We start from the raw sequence: 18,593 nt of genomic DNA on the forward strand, positions 1-18,593 counted from the left end.
GAGTCTGATAATCAATTGGGCATTTACCATCATGGGAACAAAAATATTCCGATTATATAACAAGTATCCAAGTAACCATGTTCTGATAGTAACATGTATGCATGTTACTATCCATGAATCCCCAGTGTCTTGTTTTTGAACAAGTCCCCTATCCTCTTCCAGTGGGGGTTGTGGGGGAGGGCTATCGATCTCTGGAGAAGAAAGAGACAAAGGTTCCCAATGCCAAGATGGGAAGATTTATTAGGACTGGCCTCCTAATAAAACAGGAAATAGATACAGACTATTCCTCAGACCTCCAGGGAGTCTCAGCCTGCTCCTGATCAACCAGATATCTGAATGCTGCCTCCTCTGGGGCTCTCACAAGCTCCTCCTTTCCACCTGCTCCTGGTGTCTCACTTTCCCTGTTTGAAAGGCCCTTCCACTCTTGTCACATACTGAAATCTTTGGAGATATTACTCTTCCTCAAGCTCCTCTCACTTCCCCTGGTCACAACTAATTGTTCTTTCCTATTGCCCTCTGTACCTCTTTCAGATAGAGACTCATTATATGTGTTGATGCCTTCTATACAGATATCTGTGTGCTTAGCCCCAGGGGGACACCCTGTGGAACAGAAAACACTGTGCCTCTAGGGAATTACAGATGCACACTCATGTACCCATGTGCAGCTGCACACTCACACAGAAAAACAATACCAGTGGGATAATAAGTACTGAAAAACTGGTGGAATACAACTATCAAGTAATTACTGGCTTGATATATATATATATATATATATATATATATAAGCCATATATATGGCTTTATGTTGTTAATTAGAGCCACCTTCAAGTAGAAAGAACATTTGAGAGACAAGAGGGACTACCTTTGGCCTAAAAAGAGTCAACCTGACTCTGACTCTTATTCAAAAGAATGAAGAAACTATCAGCATACTTGAGTTCTCTCAACTTCCTCGTGATGATTTCTTCCCTGAGGACTGGAATCATTTGCCACCTAAGAGCCCGTGAATGCGTGAACAAGGGAAACAGGTGCCAAGCAAAAGGCACCTGACCTGGAGGGAGAAACCTGCCCGGGAATTCCTCAGGTTTACAAGAAGCCAGCCGCTTTGGGGTTTGGTTCTCCTACTTGCTGCCGCTGCTGCTAAGTCGCTTCAGTTGTGTCCGACTCTGTGCGACCCCATAGACGGCAGCCCACCAGGCTTCCCCGTCCCTGGGATTCTCCAGGCAAGAACACTGGAGTGGGTTGCCATTTCCTTCTCCAATGCATGAAAGTGAAAAGTGAAAGTGAAGTCGCTCAGTCGTGTCCGACTCTAGCGACCCCATGGACTGCAGCCTACCAGGCTCCTCCATCCATGGGATTTTCCAGGCAAAAGTACTGGAGTGGGGTGCCATTGCCTTCTCCGAGTTCTCCTACTTAGTTCTTTCCAAAGCCTCGGCCTCACCTCCTCGGATTGGAAGGCTGCCACAGTCTAATGATCCCATACGGAGGAAAGTCAAGTACTGGGTTAAATCCAAACCTGAGAGCACTCCCAGCCCCATCAGTTCTGAAGTGCGCCGCTATGTTGCCCGGCAACTAACTGCTACTGCGGGGGTAGAAGGTGGGTGGGATGATGAAGGAAAAGTACCTGAATCAAGGACACCGGAAAACATGAAGGGGGAGGGGCTTTTCAAGTGTCGGCGCTTAAAATTTACATCATCTTCCAAACCGTAGCTGAGTTTCGGGGAACTGAGTTGTGTTTACCTTGGCTTCCTTCTCAACGTTGACTACCTTGGCAACAGGTTTTTCTACAAGGAGCAGGTGCTGCTCCACATCCTTATCTCGCCTGCCCTCCCCCTCCCCCCCCTGCTTCCTGTAGCCATCTTCCCGGTTCCAGAGGTGTCCCATAGTAAACGCCAGGCATTGGCTCTTTTAGCGTGACCAGCGGAGGCCGACGGAGCTAAACCTGACGTGGAACCAAAAATAAGCCGCGTCAGACACGTGGTACAAGGAGGCGTTCATCTTGGAACCGGGCAAGGAGTTTTTCCGCTTTGGGCTGTACATCTTTAATATGATGTTGGGAAAGAATCTGCTTTTGTTTGTCCTTCTTTAATTGCTTTTCCAGATCCCTGGTGATGATTCATCTCTCGAATAAAGGGTTTGGTTTAAAATCACACTTCTGTCCCCGCTATTATGCCCGTATTAAAAATGGCCGCCTCCTTCCAGTGATAGTTGCTCTGCGAACTAGATCCGGGCGGAAACAGTGGGTAAGCAGAGGCAGAGGGGCAGAGCCAAGGTTGCTTCATAGAGGCTCGCGGGAGTCTCGAAGGCGGCTCAGGTCAGAGTTGTTGGGTTTTGCTCAGGCTGCTGTAGGAAGAACCAGCCTGTGGGGAGCGGCTACACCTTACTGCTGGAGCTTGCCCATTAGCTAAGAAGGCGGCCGAGTGGGCCGCCTGGCAGGTCACCATGTGGGCCTTCCCGGAGTTGCCTATGCCGCTGTTGGTGAATTTGATCGGCTCGCTGATGGGATTTGTGGCCACACTGACCCTTATCCCTGCTTTCCGAGGCCACTTCATCGCCGCGCGCCTCTGTGGCCAGGACCTCAACAAATCCAGCCGGGAGCAAATGTGAGGGGCCGGGCAGGCGGGGGGAAGGGGTGGGCAAAGGCGGGGACTGGAATGCTTGACTGCGCGCTAGACAGAGCGCTACCCTAGCAGCCAGCCCGGGATTCTGGGAGGTGGAGGGCAGATCTGGTTAGTGTTGGGGAAGGGATGGAGGCGGAAAGGTGGGACCCTTGGGTGTATCTGGGATTCCAGTGGTGGTGCCCTTCCCCGCCGAGTTAGGTGACGGTACTCTTGCATTAGTGAGTGACCACGCCCCCTTTCCTCTTTTTCTCCACCCCCCCCCTCCCCCCTTCACCTGACTTGCTGCCGGGCCACAGCCCAGAGTCCCAGGGAGTGATCAGCGGTGCTGTTTTCCTTATCATACTCTTCTGCTTCATCCCTTTCCCTTTCCTGAACTGCTTTGTGGAGCAGCAGTGTAAAGCCTTCCCCCACCATGAAGTAAGTGGGTTAGTGCGGGCGGCTGCCTGGGGCTAGGGCTAGGAGTTAGTGAAGAGAGTTGGGGTTATTTGGGTTTGCGGGGAGGAGCTGAGAACGAACGAAAAGACGGGTCTTCTTGAAAGGAAAGGTGAAGTGGGAGTAGGCTGGAGCCATGACATGCCCGAGCCTCCCCCAGTTTGTGGCCCTGATAGGTGCACTCCTTGCCATCTGCTGCATGATTTTCCTGGGCTTCGCGGATGATGTACTGAATTTGCGCTGGCGCCATAAGCTGCTGCTGCCCACAGCTGCCTCACTACCTCTCCTCATGGTCTATTTCACCAACTTTGGCAACACGACCATTGTGGTACCCAAGCCCTTACGCCCGATCCTTGGCCTGCATCTGGACTTGGGTAAGTAGCACCGCCACTTCTGCCCCTATGACCCCTACTTCAGGGCACCCTTGCCCCCTGTGAGATATCCGGCCGAGCATCCTTCCTGGTGCGCCACATTCTCCTTCCTGTTTTGTCCCCGCTGTGTCTTCTTAGATCCTTTTGTTGACCTTTCATCCCACACTCGGTCCTCACCACTTTTGTCAGAAGAATATCCTTAAATCCTTGTTCCACAGGCAGCATTACTTTTCTTACTGTCTTCTTCCCGCAGGGATCCTGTACTATGTCTACATGGGGCTGCTGGCAGTGTTCTGTACCAATGCCATTAATATTCTAGCAGGAATTAATGGCCTTGAGGCTGGCCAGTCACTCGTCATTTCTGCTTCCATCATTGTCTTCAACTTGGTGGAGCTGGATGGTAGGTGGGATTGGAATAGGGAGAGAAGTCTGAGTGTTAAGGAAGCGGCCTGATCTCTGGCTTTGGGGAATTCAGAAAAAATGTGATATGTGAATAATTATGGAAAATAAGGGGAGCTATTTACTTATTAATAATAAGTTACAAATAGTAACTAAGATTTGTTAAATGTGAGAAAGAAAGCCCTAGCATTTATAAAGGGATTGTCACTAATAGGTAGGCCATAGCCTTCTCCTATTGAGCATAAACAATTTTATAAAACCCCAAATCAGATAGGGTAACTCTGTGACCAAAACCAGACCCCCTCTATAACAGTCTGAGAATAGACAAAACCACAGGAACACAGTACATCTCACAATGACCAAGATCCCCTGCTGGCTAAAATGAATGGTTGCTGCTTCCTTCTGATAACAGCTCAGTTCTTCTCACTTCTTGGATAAAAATTATTAAGCTTCTCAATCATGGCACTAACCCTGCTGACAGCACCCAGTCCAGGGCAAAACTCTGTTTCCTTGCATCCTCCGCAGAATTACTTAAATCCTATAACAAGTGCTCCTAACACCTCCTTACTGAGGCATCCTAAGGTTCCCCACAGTGTGTGGGTTCCAAAGTGTCCCTTGTTACACCTCAGTAAACCTAGCTTTGACTCCAGGCATGTTTTTAGTGGTCTTTGGCTGAAGGACCTCCATAAGTGCTTATTAAAGTTAAGCACTTTGAAAATGTAATCTCACTTTAAATTCTGTAGCAGCTCTATGTAGCAGGTATTTTTTATCAACTTTTTTCACAGATAAGAAACTCAGAGAGGTTAAACGTGTCATGTTAGGTTAAATGTGTCATGATCAAGGTCACTCAGGAAGTAAAGCTGATATTCAAACCAGAGTGTGAATGGTCTGAACCAAATGTAAGACAGTAACTAGTTTAGGAGGGGTTCATGAAAGAGGTGAAGTATTGGAAATTGCCTGGGTGATATAAAAGGGGTAGTGAGTCCTTGAGACTTTAGAGAGGTGGACTGTATAGCTTGGGAAAGAACTTAGAGGAAAATAGGACCATGATGTGCAGGGGAAGTGGACATCAACTTTTCCTTCTTTCTTTTTCCCCTTCTTCCAAAGGTGATTATCGAGATGATCACATCTTTTCTCTCTACTTCATGATACCCTTTTTTTTCACCACCTTGGGACTGCTCTACCATAACTGGTAAGTAGGCCTGTGGACGGGGGGACAGCTCTTTGGACATGTGGCAGGTGTTGTCCTGATTGTGACCCATCTCCTGATACAGAGGCTAAACCTGCACATCTCTGTATTGTTCTCTGGGTCTTTAGTTGGTTATATTCTTGGGCTTCCGCAGTGGCTCAGTGCTAAAGAATCCACCTGCAATATAGGAGACCTGGTTCAATCCCTGGGACAGGAAGATTCCCTGAAGCAGGACATGGCAACCCACCCCAGTATTCTTCCCTGGGAAATTCCATGGGAGGCTACAGTTGATGCGGTCACAAAGAGTCAGACATGACTGAGGGACTTAGCATGCACGCATTCATAAATCAGTCACTGAGGCAGATGCTGTGGAGCCCCCAGGAATAAAAGGAATCAGGGCCTTGGTTCCTGGAGAGTTGCTGGGAGAGCGCAAACCCTCTCTGAGCCAGATCTAGCTAGGGCTAGCCCAGTGCCCAGGATGTCTAATGTGAGATAAAGAATTGCTAACACCTCTTGCTGCTGGCTCAGATCCTCTCCCCCACGCAGGTACCCATCACGGGTGTTTGTGGGAGATACCTTCTGTTACTTTGCTGGCATGACCTTTGCCGTGGTGGGCATCTTGGGACACTTCAGCAAGACCATGCTCCTCTTCTTCATGCCCCAGGTGTTCAACTTCCTCTACTCACTGCCTCAGCTCCTGCATATCATCCCCTGTCCTCGCCACCGTATGCCCAGGTAGCTTTGGGGCTTGAAAGGGACATCATAGCTTTGTCACTCGGGATGCCTTAGACATTTGCTGTGCAAAGGGAGTGGACCCAAAGAAGGGCTTTCTCCACACAGTTAGCCCTTTATACATTACAGAGCACATTTAGTTACATGATCTCATTTAATGTTCACAGCAGCACTGATCACACAGAAGTATGCAGCAGAACCAGAAATAGATCTCAGGGTGTTTGACCCTACATTCAGTGCTCTTTCTATGAATTAACCAGTGAGGAGAGTTCTTTGTGTAGTGGCCCAGTCACATGAAGCTCTCTTCCCCTGCAGACTCAATACCAAGACAGGCAAACTGGAGATGAGCTATTCCAAGTTCAAGACCAAGAGCCTCTCTTTCTTGGGCACCTTTATTCTAAAGGTAACAGGGTAACAAGGAGGTAAGGCTCTAGGCTGCCATTCTGAATTCAGGGAATGGGAAAACCTAGGCCTACATCAGACCCGAGGGGAGTTTGCAAGCATTCAGCAGATCCCTTTCCTGAAGCATAAGTATTAGCGAAAGTTCTCTCCACTTTTGGCCTCTCCAGGTAGCAGAGAACCTTGGGCTACTGACGGTGCGCCACAGTGAGAATGAGGATGGTGCCTTCACGGAATGTAACAACATGACCCTCATCAACTTGCTACTTAAAGTCTTTGGGCCCATGCATGAGAGAAACCTCACCCTCCTCCTGCTGTTGCTACAGGTGCAGTGCTATTGGGGGTGTGGCTTACACCTCCTTGTCTCCCTTTCTCCAGGGTTCTTACTAGAGTTCATTTCTCCTTGCAGGTCGTCGGTAGTGCTGTCACCTTCTCCATTCGGTACCAGCTTGTCCGACTCTTCTATGATGTCTGAGTCCCCTGATCCATTGCCCTTTGCTTCACAGCCTCCGGGGTTCCTGACTCAGGCCAACATTTCCTGGACCAAGACTGCCAACTGGCCCAGGCCTCTCCCACCCTTCATTTTCCTCCAGATTTTGTTCTCAGCATTTCCTTTCCCCTGTGATTATTGACACTTGGGCCTGTCTTGCTCTCTAATAACTGGTGATTGGACTTTGCCTATGGCTTTCTTCAGCTTGCCACTCTCCCTCTCCATCCCATCTTTGCTGCCTCCTAAGTTGGGGTACTGTAGCTTTTATGCAATTGCCCACAACTCTGACACTCAAGGAAAATGCTGGACTTGGGGACAGAACTCTGGCTGGGGATAGGGACACAGGTTCAAAGGTGACTTGACATTTGACTATAAATTAAGTATTCTGATGATTAAGAGCAGACCGGGGGCCAGGTGCTCCCAGTGGTGACAATAAAGTATTGTCTTTTTCTTGTTGTTCCTATAGGTATATTTCCTATGTGGGCATTGTAGGGTGGATGGGGAAGGTTGAAGGAAGTATTTCCTTGGACAGGATGCCTCTCTCTGTCCCATCCTTTTTTCTTTCTTTCTTTTTTTAAGCACATCAGGCGCCTCCTAGCAAGAAGTGATCAGAAAGAACAGACCAGACAGAACATGTTGAATAAATGTGAAATCCTGATGCTCGGGTGGCACAAGGGGCCATAAGATTGGCGTTATCTGTTCTCTGGGGTAGGGTTGGACTTTCAGAGGGGTCTCATTCCTTCCCTTTTTCACTCTTCTTTTGCCAGGTAGGAGGAGGGAGTGACCAGACCTAGGACGGGAGGCAGAGGTAGTTGTGGTGTTGACTCTTTGCCTTTAAAAATCCTAGGGCTGCCTTGCGCAGACTTCCCAGAGGCTCTTGAGGTGGCTTCCGATTCTACTCTTCTTGTCTTCCGGTTCTGGTCTCGGGCTGTAGCGTTTAAATCTGGCGCGCTTCACTTGGATTGGCTACAGCCGAGACTGGCTGGCTGTCGGGTAGTCTCTGCGCCTCCTCTCCTGTTCCCCGGGCAAAGGGTTTTCAAATTCGACCAATCGGCGGACGCGTTCCCTCAGCTGAGGCGCGTCACCGAAGAGTTAACCTCAGCCAACCAGAGGCGGGTATTCGAGAAAAGAGCCAATCAGGAGGGCGCGGGGGTGTGCCCTGAGGGGCTTATAAGGGCAGCCCCTGGGCGCGCGCGGAAGCGTTGGACTGCGGCGGGTGGCTGTTCCTGTGTTTTGTCAGCCGTCCTTCTCACCGCTCTTCTACCTCATACAGCATGTCTGGCCGCGGCAAGACCGGCGGCAAGGCCCGCGCCAAGGCCAAGTCGCGCTCTTCGCGAGCAGGCCTTCAGTTTCCCGTGGGCCGCGTGCACCGGCTGCTGCGGAAGGGCCACTACGCCGAGAGGGTGGGCGCCGGCGCGCCGGTCTACCTGGCGGCGGTACTCGAGTACCTCACCGCTGAGATCCTGGAGCTGGCGGGCAACGCGGCCCGCGACAACAAGAAGACGCGGATAATCCCCCGCCACCTGCAGCTGGCCATCCGCAACGACGAGGAGCTCAACAAGCTGCTGGGCGGCGTGACGATCGCCCAGGGAGGCGTCCTGCCCAACATCCAGGCCGTGCTGCTGCCTAAGAAGACCAGCGCCACCGTGGGGCCGAAGACGCCAGCGGGCGGCAAGAAGGCCACCCAGGCCTCTCAGGAGTACTGAGGGCGCCCGTGCCGCCACCGCCCAGCCCTCCCCTCTACACCACAAAGGCCCTTTTAAGGGCCACCACAGCACTCACGGAAAGAGCTGGGCCACTTCGGGCTCCGGGCCGGGCGGCCGCGCGCTCGCCCCTTCCCGGTCCGCCCCTCCCCCCGCGGCTCGCTCCCGCCGAAGCTCGGCGGAGGGCGCGCGTTCGAACGTCGCTCGGCCCCGGGAGCGAGCTCGTGACTCGGCCGGCTTGGCCCCAGAATGCCGATGGGCTGCGGGGAGGCCGCGGCACCTTCCGGAAAGCTGGGCCGGCCGAGCTGACGCAGGGCCAGTGAGGAAGGTGAGTCGGTGCGGACGGTCGCCGGCGAGGCCGTGCGCTCTGTTACAGCTCGGTGCTTAGGACGGGACTCGATTGCCGCCGGCGGCGGAGTCAGTCGGTTGCTTCATTTCGTCCTGGGACCCCTTTTGCTGCCGGATCTCGGGCCTCGCACGCCCGCGTTCCCTCCATCTTCATTCGCTGGCCTGTGCGCGTCCTGGAAGAAACCCTTCGCGGCGTGAGCGTCGCCAACGGTAGCGGGTCCTGGCGGCGTGGGGTCTGCGGGAGCCCTGCCCCCGGGCCCGCCCCTCCTCCCCGCTCCCTTCCCGGCGGGTCCACTCCGCCTGCCAAGCACCTAGATACCAGCACAAGTCCGTTAATCCCCGTCTGGACTGAGCCGCCTTTGGCTTCGGAACTGGAATTTTGCAGCTAACCCATCCAAAACTAGTACTTTAGGTATTGGGGGGAGTTTCAGATGGACTAATTTTATTAAAGGGTTTTTTCCTAAAGAAAAGTGAGGTGTCTTCATTTTGCGAAAGGGTTGTAGAGTCGACTCTGTAGATACCTAAAGGTAGTGGGGTAGGGGAACCGATATAAGGCTTTACTGTTAACTGGAGCGACAAATTGTAGATTATTAAGATGATGGCTTTCTTGGCGTTCCCTGGGAGACACTCGATTCTGTTAGAAAATGGGAACTACTGACAGAAGGCGTTTTTCAGAACTTTGAAAGGGTCCTAGCCTCAGAGATCAGGCATAAATAAAGAGTTTTGAGTTTGTCCTTTTCTGCAGCCCCACCAAAACCAAAAAGCACCTTTAAATTTGGTTTATTAGTAGAACTGGTTACATTCAAAGGCTGTGGCTTATTACTAAGATTTTTTTTTTCTCTAGAGAGGAAGCCCCCACCTACTGGGGAGGCAAGGCCCCTCGGTGAGACAAGTCTCTGGAAGACTCTGCCCCTGCAGTTCAATCCTGTGGGGGTAGTCACTCCTCAGGTAGCAGAGGGCTGGGATGTAGGCACTACTGGGCACCAGCAAGGCAGGCACCTGTGCTCCACAGACCAATTAGTGGGCTTCATTGAGCTGCCGTGCAACATCCAAGATGTTTTTGGCTCCTTTGTTCAGCAACAAGGTGGCCAGGCTGATGCCCAGGTTCTCAGCAGCCAGCTGGGGTTGTCGTGGAATGTTCCGGGCAGTGATGCCCACCAGCTGTGGATCATCTTCAGGGCCATCTTCATGCTGGGTGAAGGAAGAAGGGTTGGATTTGGTGAGAACGAAAGGGGAGGTAACAAAGATGTGTTTCCCTCCCCTTGCAGCCTTGGCACCTGGACAGGGACATGGATGGTGGTTTGCATGGTGTCTTGCATGGTCTCTGCGCCATTCAGACTCCAGACTCCTCCAGTCAGGTACAGCTGGGAAAGAAAATGGCTGCCTCAGTAAATTGTAAGAGAGAACTACTTAGAAACCTGTGCTCTTCATGGTGGTGGATACACAGGGGAAATGCCAGTTCCTTCCCTGCCCTCCCACCCATCTTCCCCTGCTTACTTGCCCATCCTTAATAGCTGTATGCACTGCCACTGGCACACTGCAACCTCCTTCCTGCAACAAGTTCTCCCTGTTAGCTTAAGACCCTTATCACCACCCTGCAACCAGAGCCCAGAGACAGACAGACTCCCGCCAAGGACATAACGGAAAACGAGGCAGGGGCCCAGACCTGGGTCCTGTCCATTCTTAATGAGTTATGACTAAAGACACAGCAGGAGAAATCTCCCCATTACCCTTCCTAATATCCACCCCTCCACAGGAGCACAGGTCCTACCAGGTGCCTCAGGAAGGATCGTTCAGCAATGCAGCGAAGTAGAGTCTCAGGATCGTGCAACACACCCACCAAATCCAAGATGTCCTGGTCTTTGGCTCGAACTTCCACACCCAGAGCCCCCTGATGGGAAAATAGCCTAAGATACCAGTACCGATCTTTCCCCAGCCAATGGAGCTAAGGGACAGTACTTGGTTGAAAACAAAAGGAGGAGACCCAATACATGGCTTCCATGGTCGAGCATACCTGACCCACAGCATACATGCACTCCTCAGGGTGCAGGATCTGTGAGGGCAGAAGAGGCAGTCAGAAGGGTGGAGGTAGGGGTGCCCAGAAGCACACAGCACTGAGTTGGGGTTTCCCTACCTACAGAAAGCCTGGATAAGCAAAAGTGGGAGTCCAGCCTCTGAGCCCCAACCTGGCTAACCTGGGTCTCATTTCCAGCTTGCACTGGCTAGAAATGGGTATTCAAAAAGAATATAGGCAGGAAGGAGATGAAGGCAACTAGAGAGGAGAGAGGAAACCTACCTGCCCCACCCGGTTCTGCCAGCCCATGCGCTGTAGGCCAGCTGCGGCCAGGATGATGGCACTGAACTCCTGCAGCTCATCCAGCTTCCGCAGCCGTGTGTTGAGGTTTCCCCTCTGTGGAGAGACACTAAGGACCACAAGCTTTGGGCAGGCTGGAGCCTGATGCGGTTTCCTCTGCCTGAGTCCCTCTAGCTGCTAACTTCTCACCTTTTGAGTTCTCAGCTTGGTGACAACTGCTGACACTTACTCATACTTGCTATATGCCACACACTGTCCCGAAGTGCTTTATATACATCAATTCATTGAATTTTCACCACAGCCCAAGGGTGAAAGAGTAGGCAGTAGTATTACATCTCCATTTTACAGATGAGGAAATGATAGAGGTTTTAAGTTATTACACTTAACCTTACCCAAGGTTACAACACCTCTAAGAAGCCTTCCTTGACCCTCAAGTCTGTGTTTAGATGTTCCAGCTAGAAGCCTCCAGAGAATTCTCTACTTTCTACATTGAAGGACTTAGCAAATATTACTTTGAAAATCAGCTTTACAAACATAACTGTAAAAATCAAAACAATATGGTGGAACATAAAATAAAAATGGATTTATGGTTACCAAAGGGGAAAGTAGTGGGGTAGGGATAAATCAGGAGTTTGAGATGAGCTGATACAAACTACTACATACAAAACAGATAAACAAGGTCCCACAGTATAGCACAGGGAACTATGTCCAATATCTTGTAATAAACCACAATGGAAAATAATATGAAAAAATATGTATATATATGTATAACATATATGTATAACTGAATCACCAAATCACCAAAAATTAACACATTGTACATCAACTATACCTCAATTAAAAAGTTTAATTAAAATGGAAGCAACTGCCAATCCCACCGCCTCCATGTAATCAATATTCAGCATCACTCTGTATTGTCAATGCCTGGTTGTCTGTCTCCAGAACTAAAATGTAAACTATGTTAGGAGGGACAATGCTGATCTTGCTCACCATATCCCCAGTGCCAGGCACTTGCTTGGGGCTAAGAAAACATGAAAGGATTATGAATGGATGGATGGATAGATGGGTGGGTGGATGAATGGGACGACATGCAGTCCACTGCATTCACAATCCACTTCCTCTGGAAGTCCTTCCCCCTCACAACTCCCAGGGCCCTCTGGACTTTGTCTTCCTCCTTGGCTGTTGCCTCCTCCCTTTTCTGAAAGGATACAATACTCTTGAACTCCAGATGTGGGAACTTTCTCTGCAGCTGGGCTGCTCTCCGCAGGGAGCTAGTTCCTACCACACTGTGCAGAGAGATGGTTTAAAATGAGATTTAACTCTAAGCAGGAACTGTTCTGAAATCTCCTCCTTCCACCCCTCCATCTGCTGTACATATCCCAAGATGCCTGTCCACTTACCTCTTCTCTGGCAAGGTTTCTAGAGTCTTCCCAACAAATTTTGGGTGAAAGACAACAGCATCATAGGGGCTCTCCCGCCTGGAGATGGAGAGGTCATAGAATGAGGGAGAGATCTCAGTTCAGGTCACTTCCAGTCTTTCTCAATAGTCAACTAACTAGCATTTTCTGAATTTTCTGCCATGCATGACATTCCTCAGGTTAGGGGAGACAGCCTAGAGACAGAAGGCCAAGTCCCAAAGGGCAGAGCTCTTACTTGCAGACAGCTCCAATGGTGAAGCCAGGAGGAAGCACCGTGGGCAGGTCCTTCAGCGAGTGAACAACCAGGTCCACTCTAGGGAGATAGGAGAGAGGCAAGAAGAAGGGGTCTGAGCTGCAGGCCCCAGCCCTTCTCCACTCACTCCTGCTTGTATGTCACTGGTGGAGCCTAGAGCAGTTCAGGAAGTGGGCATTTCTGAGACCTTGGGTCCCTGAGACTTGCTCCCCCTCTTCTCTTCCCTCTCACCCCCCTCCCCCAGCCAGTCCAGCACCCCAGGCAGCCAGAAGGCTCAGATCTAGGACTCTCTCCTTTTCTGAGGCCTGAAAAACTCACATATGAGCCCCTCTCTAGCCTATCCAAGCGTTTAAGCCTAACAGTCTAGCTGACACCCAGATGTGATGTGCACTGGGGTCCTAGTGAGAGCTTGGGAGGGCATCATGCTCCTGATTTCACTTACTCATTCCTCTCCAAGGCATGCTCCAGCTCCTTGGTAAACAGGCTCTTCTCTCCAATCTGCCAGGCAAGAAAGAACTTCAAGGTGAATCTTTGGGGGAAAGGAAAGAGGACGAGGGAGGAAAGGGTTGGATGAAAAATGGTGCTACCTTAGAGAGCGCGGTATCAAGAATCTTGTCCCCCGTGGTGGACATACCAACTGAAGAGAAAGTCAACCAATTAGATGCTCATGGAACAGCATTTATTGAGCCCCTGCTAAGCCCAGCAGTTGTGCTAAGATTGGCAGTGGATACAGAGGCAGAAAAGCACCAGATCCTATCCCCTGCGAAAGTACTATCTAAGAGGAAGACCAGACGCAATCATAAAAAGACACAAAGCAGAAGATATTAAAATGCTAGGCTAGCCCAGGTAAGCTCAAAGCTGGAGGTGTTCAAAGGAGGAATGGGCCCTCCAAACTGGGGATAGCCAAGAACTCTCAGAGGCAATGGGACCAGGTTCTGCTCAAAGAAAGCCCCCTCCAGGGGGATAAAAGCTTCCAAACAGCTTCCATTCCTGTCCAGAAAACTCACTTATTTCAAACTGCAGGCCTGGGTATAAAGCTTTCAGCGTTGCCACCACACTGTCCGTCTGTATGCGAGCCAGCTGTGGGGGAGAAATTTAGGTTAGCCCTGTAGTCTGGCCACTGCCCTAGGCTCAAATCCTCACAGGGTCATAGAGATCCTGAAGGGATTGGAATTCAGACAGGGCATTGAATGGCTACCTAGAAAGGGGAGGATTCTGGACTGGGAGTCCTCTGTACCCCAATAACTTCCCCAGCTTAGGGACTATCTCTTCACAGAATGCCATCTGTCATTCTGCATGGGATTTAATGCTCAGTCACCCCATTTCCTCCATCCCCAGGCTGCTGAGAACCCTCTGGGCCCCCCAACTTATAATACTATGAACACAGAACTCTTCTGACAAACCTCCTCCACCCTGGTACCTGCACTAACCTGGCTCTTGCGGGTACCCACTCGAATCACTCTCATCTTTGGGGTGTCTTCTTCCTGCAAAAAAAGTCCCCAGGTTACAGTCCCCGCTGCTGTTCAAGGTCCTCAAAACCTTGTCCAAGAACCAGACTCCTGGCTTGGAATAAAGGAACCTCAGCCCCTTCCCTGTGGCCACGTGAGCCTCAGAGTGGGGAAAGACTCTCCAAGACAGTCCCTTTACCTTCCCTAATACCTTCTGCCTCCTCACGGATCCAGAGAAGCAGAGACCAGAGAGAAGCGATAGTAGGACCCGCTGTTGCTGTAATGACAAGGACACTAAGCCCTGAAGCTCATCTAAGCAAAGGCACCAGGAATGCTGCACTCAACCAGGTGGATAGAGAGATAAGGCCCATCAGCCTGGCCCCAGAGAGGGTGGGCCTGCAGCAGTCAGGGGCAGGGCAGCTGGGGCCACACAGGGGAACTTGTGCTGAGTCACTGAGGACAAGTTCAGCATCCCCAACAGAGCAGCTTCAAGAAAGCTTCGGTGCTACCTAGATACTATAAGACCTACCCCATAGCTGCCACACTATGGATCCCGTAATCTGGTTGGCATGCACATGTAAAGGTCTGGGGCCAATAGATCTGACATATAGTCCTGCTCAGCTTCTTGGCAGGGTGACCTTAAATTCACCATCTTGTTTTTCATCTATAAAGTTCTTTGTTCATCTATAAAATGAAGTTTGCACTCAAGTATCTTCTGCTTTTGATATTCTATAAGACTAAGAGGATAAGCTGTCTAATGTCCCTTCACCTAGAATGTGGCCTCTGATTTCACCAAGAAGGAAATATTAGGATGTCATAGACTAAGCCAAGAACTCAATGGGACACACCTCTTCCTCTTGTCAGCATATCTTGGACAAACGTATTCAGTGCCAACCAGGGAGAACGGAGTTCTCCAGTCTGAGGTCCCATTTCTTTCCAGATCAGACAATAGCCCCTACAGACACTATCAACTTTCCCTATTCTGGAATCTTCATCCTATGGAGTTCTTCTGCAGCCAGGTATCTGGGGCCTCTGTCACTAGAGGAGGTAACAACTGGTTGCTCTCAGACTTTAGTCTGCTCCACAGCTATCACTTCTCCAATAAATAAACCCTAGGGTACCCTGAGCAAATTAGACTAAGCTCGAAATGCCAAACATGGCCACTAAAATTCTGGGCCACAAGGAGCCCACAGAAACATCCCAGAAACTGCTATGTTCAAACAATCCCTTAATTTTATTGATTCTGCACAGCATATTCAAGTCAAACTCTTCCAGTAAAAAGATCCTTATCAAGTACGTATATACTAGAGCTATTGCTATTAATCTTCATAACAACTTAACAGGCAGAGAGGAACCATGTTACAGAAGCAAAGGCTGGCTGTGAAGAGCAAAGCAACTTGACCAGGGCCACAGGTTAAATCATGGGTGCATGCATGTGCAGGCTCAGTCGTGTCTCTTTGTGACCCCATGGATTGTAGCCCACCAGGTTCCTCTGTCCATGAAATTTTCCCTGCAAGAATGCTGGAGCAGGTTGCCATTTCCTACTCCAGGGGATCTTCCCGACCCAGGGACCGAACCTGTGTCTCCTGTGTCTCCTGCACTGGCAGGCAGATTCTTTACCACTGGGTAAAGAATTCTTTACCACTGAGAGCTGGAATCACATCTTGTTACTCCTAGTCCAGCGCTCAGGTATGTCAACAATGGCAAAGAATCCCATTCCTTACCAGCAGGCAGTTCAGGAAGAGATAAACTGCTGCCCGCCTCCTTTCTAATCTCAGGCTGACTTTGGCCTCACCAGCTCTGCACTTTGCATCTGCACAAGCCCAAAGCTAGGACCCCAGGCTAAGAATAGGAAGGCTCGAGGGCGCTCCCCACCCACAAAGGTAGTAACTCAAAGGTGCCTCAGCTGGGGAATTTTGAGTGTAGGTTGGGGGTAGGTGGCCGTTAACAGGAAAAAAGGGGAGAAGGTGCACTTCCAAAACGTTTGAGTGTAGTTCGGAGACTTAGAGGTATGCTCTCCTCTCTCGATCCTAATTGCCTCGGACCTGTCTCGAGTGAAAGGATCCCATGGAATACCACCCTGTCTCGTGTACATGAATTTTCCTGGGTTGGGTCACTAAATCTAGAGCCGTGGACTCCAGGCCTCATGATGCCATTCAGATCCCCAAAGCAACGAGGTTCCCGTTCGAGACAAATCTTCTGCTCTTAAGTCTGTCCCCACTGTTCACAGATTTCCCCAGGACAATACGGATTTTAAGGGCAACCCAGCAGCAGCAGCAGCAGCTACTGGCCCTTTAAAAACTATTCGGGCCAAAGCGGGGGGGGCGGGGAGGCGGGGGAGACAGATAATCGTCCCGACCAATGGGCGACGGAGAGTGGCAACTTGGGGCCAATCGTTGCACCGCTAGTGCGGAAGACTGAGGTTGAGAGGGTCACCGGCTCTGGACTCACCGCCGTTGCGGCCGCGTTGCCATTACCAGACATGGCTGTGCTCGGGAGCTAGGCCGGGGGCTGCCGCCAATGTCCTCCGGTGTCGGGGAAGCCGAAGGCCCCTGCCGGCCGGACACTGGGCTCGCGCAGGTCTCCAGCTTCTCCAGCAGCCACACACTCCCGGCTCCGCTAAGGGACTGCGTCACTTCCGGCGCCGCCAGACAGGGCGGGACTTCCCCTGGGCGGGAATTAGAACGATTGCGATAGCGAAGACCTTACCTTGGGTTACCATCGCTATTGATATTGCAACCTTGCTTATTTAACTTAAATGCAGAGTACATCTTGCGAAATCCCGGACTGGATGAAGCACAAACTGGAATCAAGATGGCCGGGAGAATGATCAATAACCTCAGATATGCAGATACCACCACCCTTGTGGCAGAAAGCAAAGAACTAAAGAGCCTCTTGATGAAAGTGAAAGAGGAGAGTGAAAAAGCTGGATTAAAATTCACTATTCAAAAAACTAAGATCATGGCATCCAGTCCCATCACTTCATGGCAAATAGATGGGGAAACAATGGAAACAGTGACAGACTTTTCTTGGGCTCCAAATCACTGCATATGGTGACTGCAGCCATGAAATTAAAAGATGCTTGCTCCTTGGAAGAAAAGCTATGACAGGCCTAGACAGCATATTAAAAAGCAGAGACATTACTTTACTGACAAAGGTCTTTCTAGTCAAAGCTATGGTTTTTCCAGTAGTCATCTACTGGAACCATCAAGAAAGCTGAGCGCCGAAGAATTGATGCTTTTGAACTGTGGTGTTGGAGAAGACTCTTGAGAGTCCCTTGGACTGCAAGGAGATCCAACCAGTCCATTCTAAAGGAACTCAGTCCTGAATATTCATTGCTAGGACTGATGCTGAAGCTGAGGCTCCAATACTTCGACCACCTAATGCAAAGAACTGAGTCATTGGGAAAGACCCTGATGCTCAGGAAGATTGAAGGAAGGAGAAGGGGATGACAGAGAATGAGATGGTTGGATGACATCACCGACTAGATGGACATGAGTTTGAGCAAGCTCTGGGATTTGGTGATGGACAGGGAAGCCTGGTGTGCTGTACTCCATGGGGTCGCAGAGAATCAGACATGACTGAGTGACTGAACTGAGCACCCCTACTCCCCAAGGCTGGCTCTGGTCTTCATTGTTTGAGACCCAGGCCCAACTGTTCATTTTATTTTTACCTAGCCAGGAGTTCTGATGTCCTGTGGCTAAAATACACTCCCCAGATTTAGCCACAAAATAAGTTGTCGTCCCTGATGCCCCCCAAAAGTAAGTCAATAAGCCAAAAGTGGGAGTCCCTGAGAGGAAAAGGATATTAAGCCCTACTATGCAGGGTTGTGGACTTCCCAGGTGGTGCAGTGGTAAAGAACCCGCCTGCCAGTACAGGAGACACAGGAGATGCGGGTTGGATCCCTGGGTCCAGATCTCTTGGAGGAGGAAATGGCAACCTACTCCAGTAGTCTTGCCTGGAGAATCCCATGGACAGAGGAGGCTGGTAGGCTATAGTCCAGGGCGTCTCAAAGAGTCCAACATGACTGAGCACCCATACGTGTATGCAGGGTTGGAAGTAAGGCTACTTGAGCAATTTACCATGCCCCCAGGCTGGATTCAAAACCTACAAATGAAAAGGGCCTGCTCTTGAAAGTTAATCATCCAGAATTCTACAGCTTTATCTCCTTAGTTGTGTCAGAAGCAATTAGTGCAGCTTATGCAGTGCTTCTGCTACAACCCTGAAGTAGGCAACATTTTTATTTTTATTTAAAAATGTTTTATTTTTGGCAGGGCTGGGTCTTCATTGCTGTGTGGACTTTTATCTAGTTGCAGTGAGCCAGGGCATTTCTATTTTTAAAATGAGTCAAAACTGGCTCAGAAATCAAAGGTCATGCCTAAAGACAAATAACTGTGAAAAGGGAGTGCCAACACATTATTAGTGTTAGCCAAGAAAGGACTAGTTAGTAACGCTTTACCCATTAACAGCGCTAACCGT

At 50.2% G+C, this 18,593-nt stretch overlaps 3 protein-coding genes across 5 annotated transcripts; 2 read left to right on the forward strand and 1 right to left on the reverse strand.

The window, feature by feature from the left end:
* Positions 1–1,674: 1,674 nt before the first annotated feature.
* Positions 1,675–7,080, forward strand: DPAGT1 (dolichyl-phosphate N-acetylglucosaminephosphotransferase 1). 3 transcript variants are annotated; one of them, XM_044929632.1, is made up of 11 exons: positions 1,680–1,794; positions 1,910–2,240; positions 2,337–2,600; positions 2,915–3,035; positions 3,211–3,424; positions 3,675–3,821; positions 4,928–5,012; positions 5,556–5,744; positions 6,057–6,144; positions 6,311–6,466; positions 6,550–7,080. In XM_044929632.1, the coding sequence occupies exons 3-11, from the start codon at positions 2,440–2,442 to the stop codon at positions 6,613–6,615; spliced, it is 1,227 nt and encodes a 408-aa protein (XP_044785567.1). In that variant the 5' UTR covers positions 1,680–1,794; positions 1,910–2,240; positions 2,337–2,439; the 3' UTR covers positions 6,616–7,080. The 3 variants fall into 3 exon arrangements, with proteins under 3 accessions (XP_044785568.1, XP_044785567.1, XP_044785565.1); XM_044929633.1 differs by lacking the exon at positions 6,550–7,080 and having other exon boundaries at positions 1,675–1,794; positions 1,910–2,600; positions 6,057–6,163; positions 6,311–6,450; XM_044929630.1 differs by lacking the exon at positions 1,680–1,794 and having other exon boundaries at positions 1,845–2,600.
* A 141-nt stretch (positions 7,081–7,221) lies between these two features.
* Positions 7,222–9,151, forward strand: LOC102392520 (histone H2AX). Its single transcript, XM_006078682.3, has one exon. The coding sequence runs from the start codon at positions 7,905–7,907 to the stop codon at positions 8,334–8,336; it is 432 nt and encodes a 143-aa protein (XP_006078744.1). The 5' UTR covers positions 7,222–7,904; the 3' UTR covers positions 8,337–9,151.
* A 294-nt stretch (positions 9,152–9,445) lies between these two features.
* Positions 9,446–16,780, reverse strand: HMBS (hydroxymethylbilane synthase). Its single transcript, XM_006078677.3, has 14 exons — positions 16,566–16,780; positions 14,097–14,150; positions 13,674–13,746; positions 13,254–13,303; positions 13,109–13,164; positions 12,649–12,726; positions 12,396–12,473; positions 12,206–12,281; positions 10,978–11,091; positions 10,696–10,734; positions 10,453–10,572; positions 10,179–10,232; positions 9,959–10,045; positions 9,446–9,872 (listed from the first exon to the last, which is right to left on the reverse strand). Exons 1-14 carry the CDS (start codon positions 16,596–16,598, stop codon positions 9,699–9,701), a joined length of 1,086 nt encoding a protein of 361 aa, XP_006078739.1. The 5' UTR covers positions 16,599–16,780; the 3' UTR covers positions 9,446–9,698.
* Between the last annotated feature and the right edge of the window lie 1,813 nt (positions 16,781–18,593).

This window comes from Bubalus bubalis, chromosome 16 (genome assembly GCF_019923935.1).
Source record: "Bubalus bubalis isolate 160015118507 breed Murrah chromosome 16, NDDB_SH_1, whole genome shotgun sequence".
NCBI lineage: Eukaryota > Metazoa > Chordata > Mammalia > Artiodactyla > Bovidae > Bubalus > Bubalus bubalis.

What these genes read in the sequence shown, in the direction of transcription:
- DPAGT1 (XM_044929632.1), top strand. Translation starts at nt 2,440, where the DNA reads ATGTGGGCCTTCCCGGAGTTGCCTATGCCGCTGTTGGTGAATTTGATC. An exon ending in CCTCGCCACCGTATGCCCAG is followed by an intron (nt 5,745 to 6,056) that starts GTAGCTTTGGGG and finishes CTTCCCCTGCAG; the next exon opens with ACTCAATACCAAGACAGGCA. An exon ending in TGGGCACCTTTATTCTAAAG is followed by an intron (nt 6,145 to 6,310) that starts GTAACAGGGTAA and finishes TGGCCTCTCCAG; the next exon opens with GTAGCAGAGAACCTTGGGCT.
- LOC102392520 (XM_006078682.3), top strand. Translation starts at nt 7,905, where the DNA reads ATGTCTGGCCGCGGCAAGACCGGCGGCAAGGCCCGCGCCAAGGCCAAG.
- HMBS (XM_006078677.3), bottom strand. Translation starts at nt 16,598, where the DNA reads ATGTCTGGTAATGGCAACGCGGCCGCAACGGCG. An exon ending in GATCCTTCCTGAGGCACCTG is followed by an intron (nt 10,233 to 10,452) that starts GTAGGACCTGTG and finishes AACTTGTTGCAG; the next exon opens with GAAGGAGGTTGCAGTGTGCC. An exon ending in CAGCTATTAAGGATGGGCAA is followed by an intron (nt 10,046 to 10,178) that starts GTAAGCAGGGGA and finishes TTTCTTTCCCAG; the next exon opens with CTGTACCTGACTGGAGGAGT.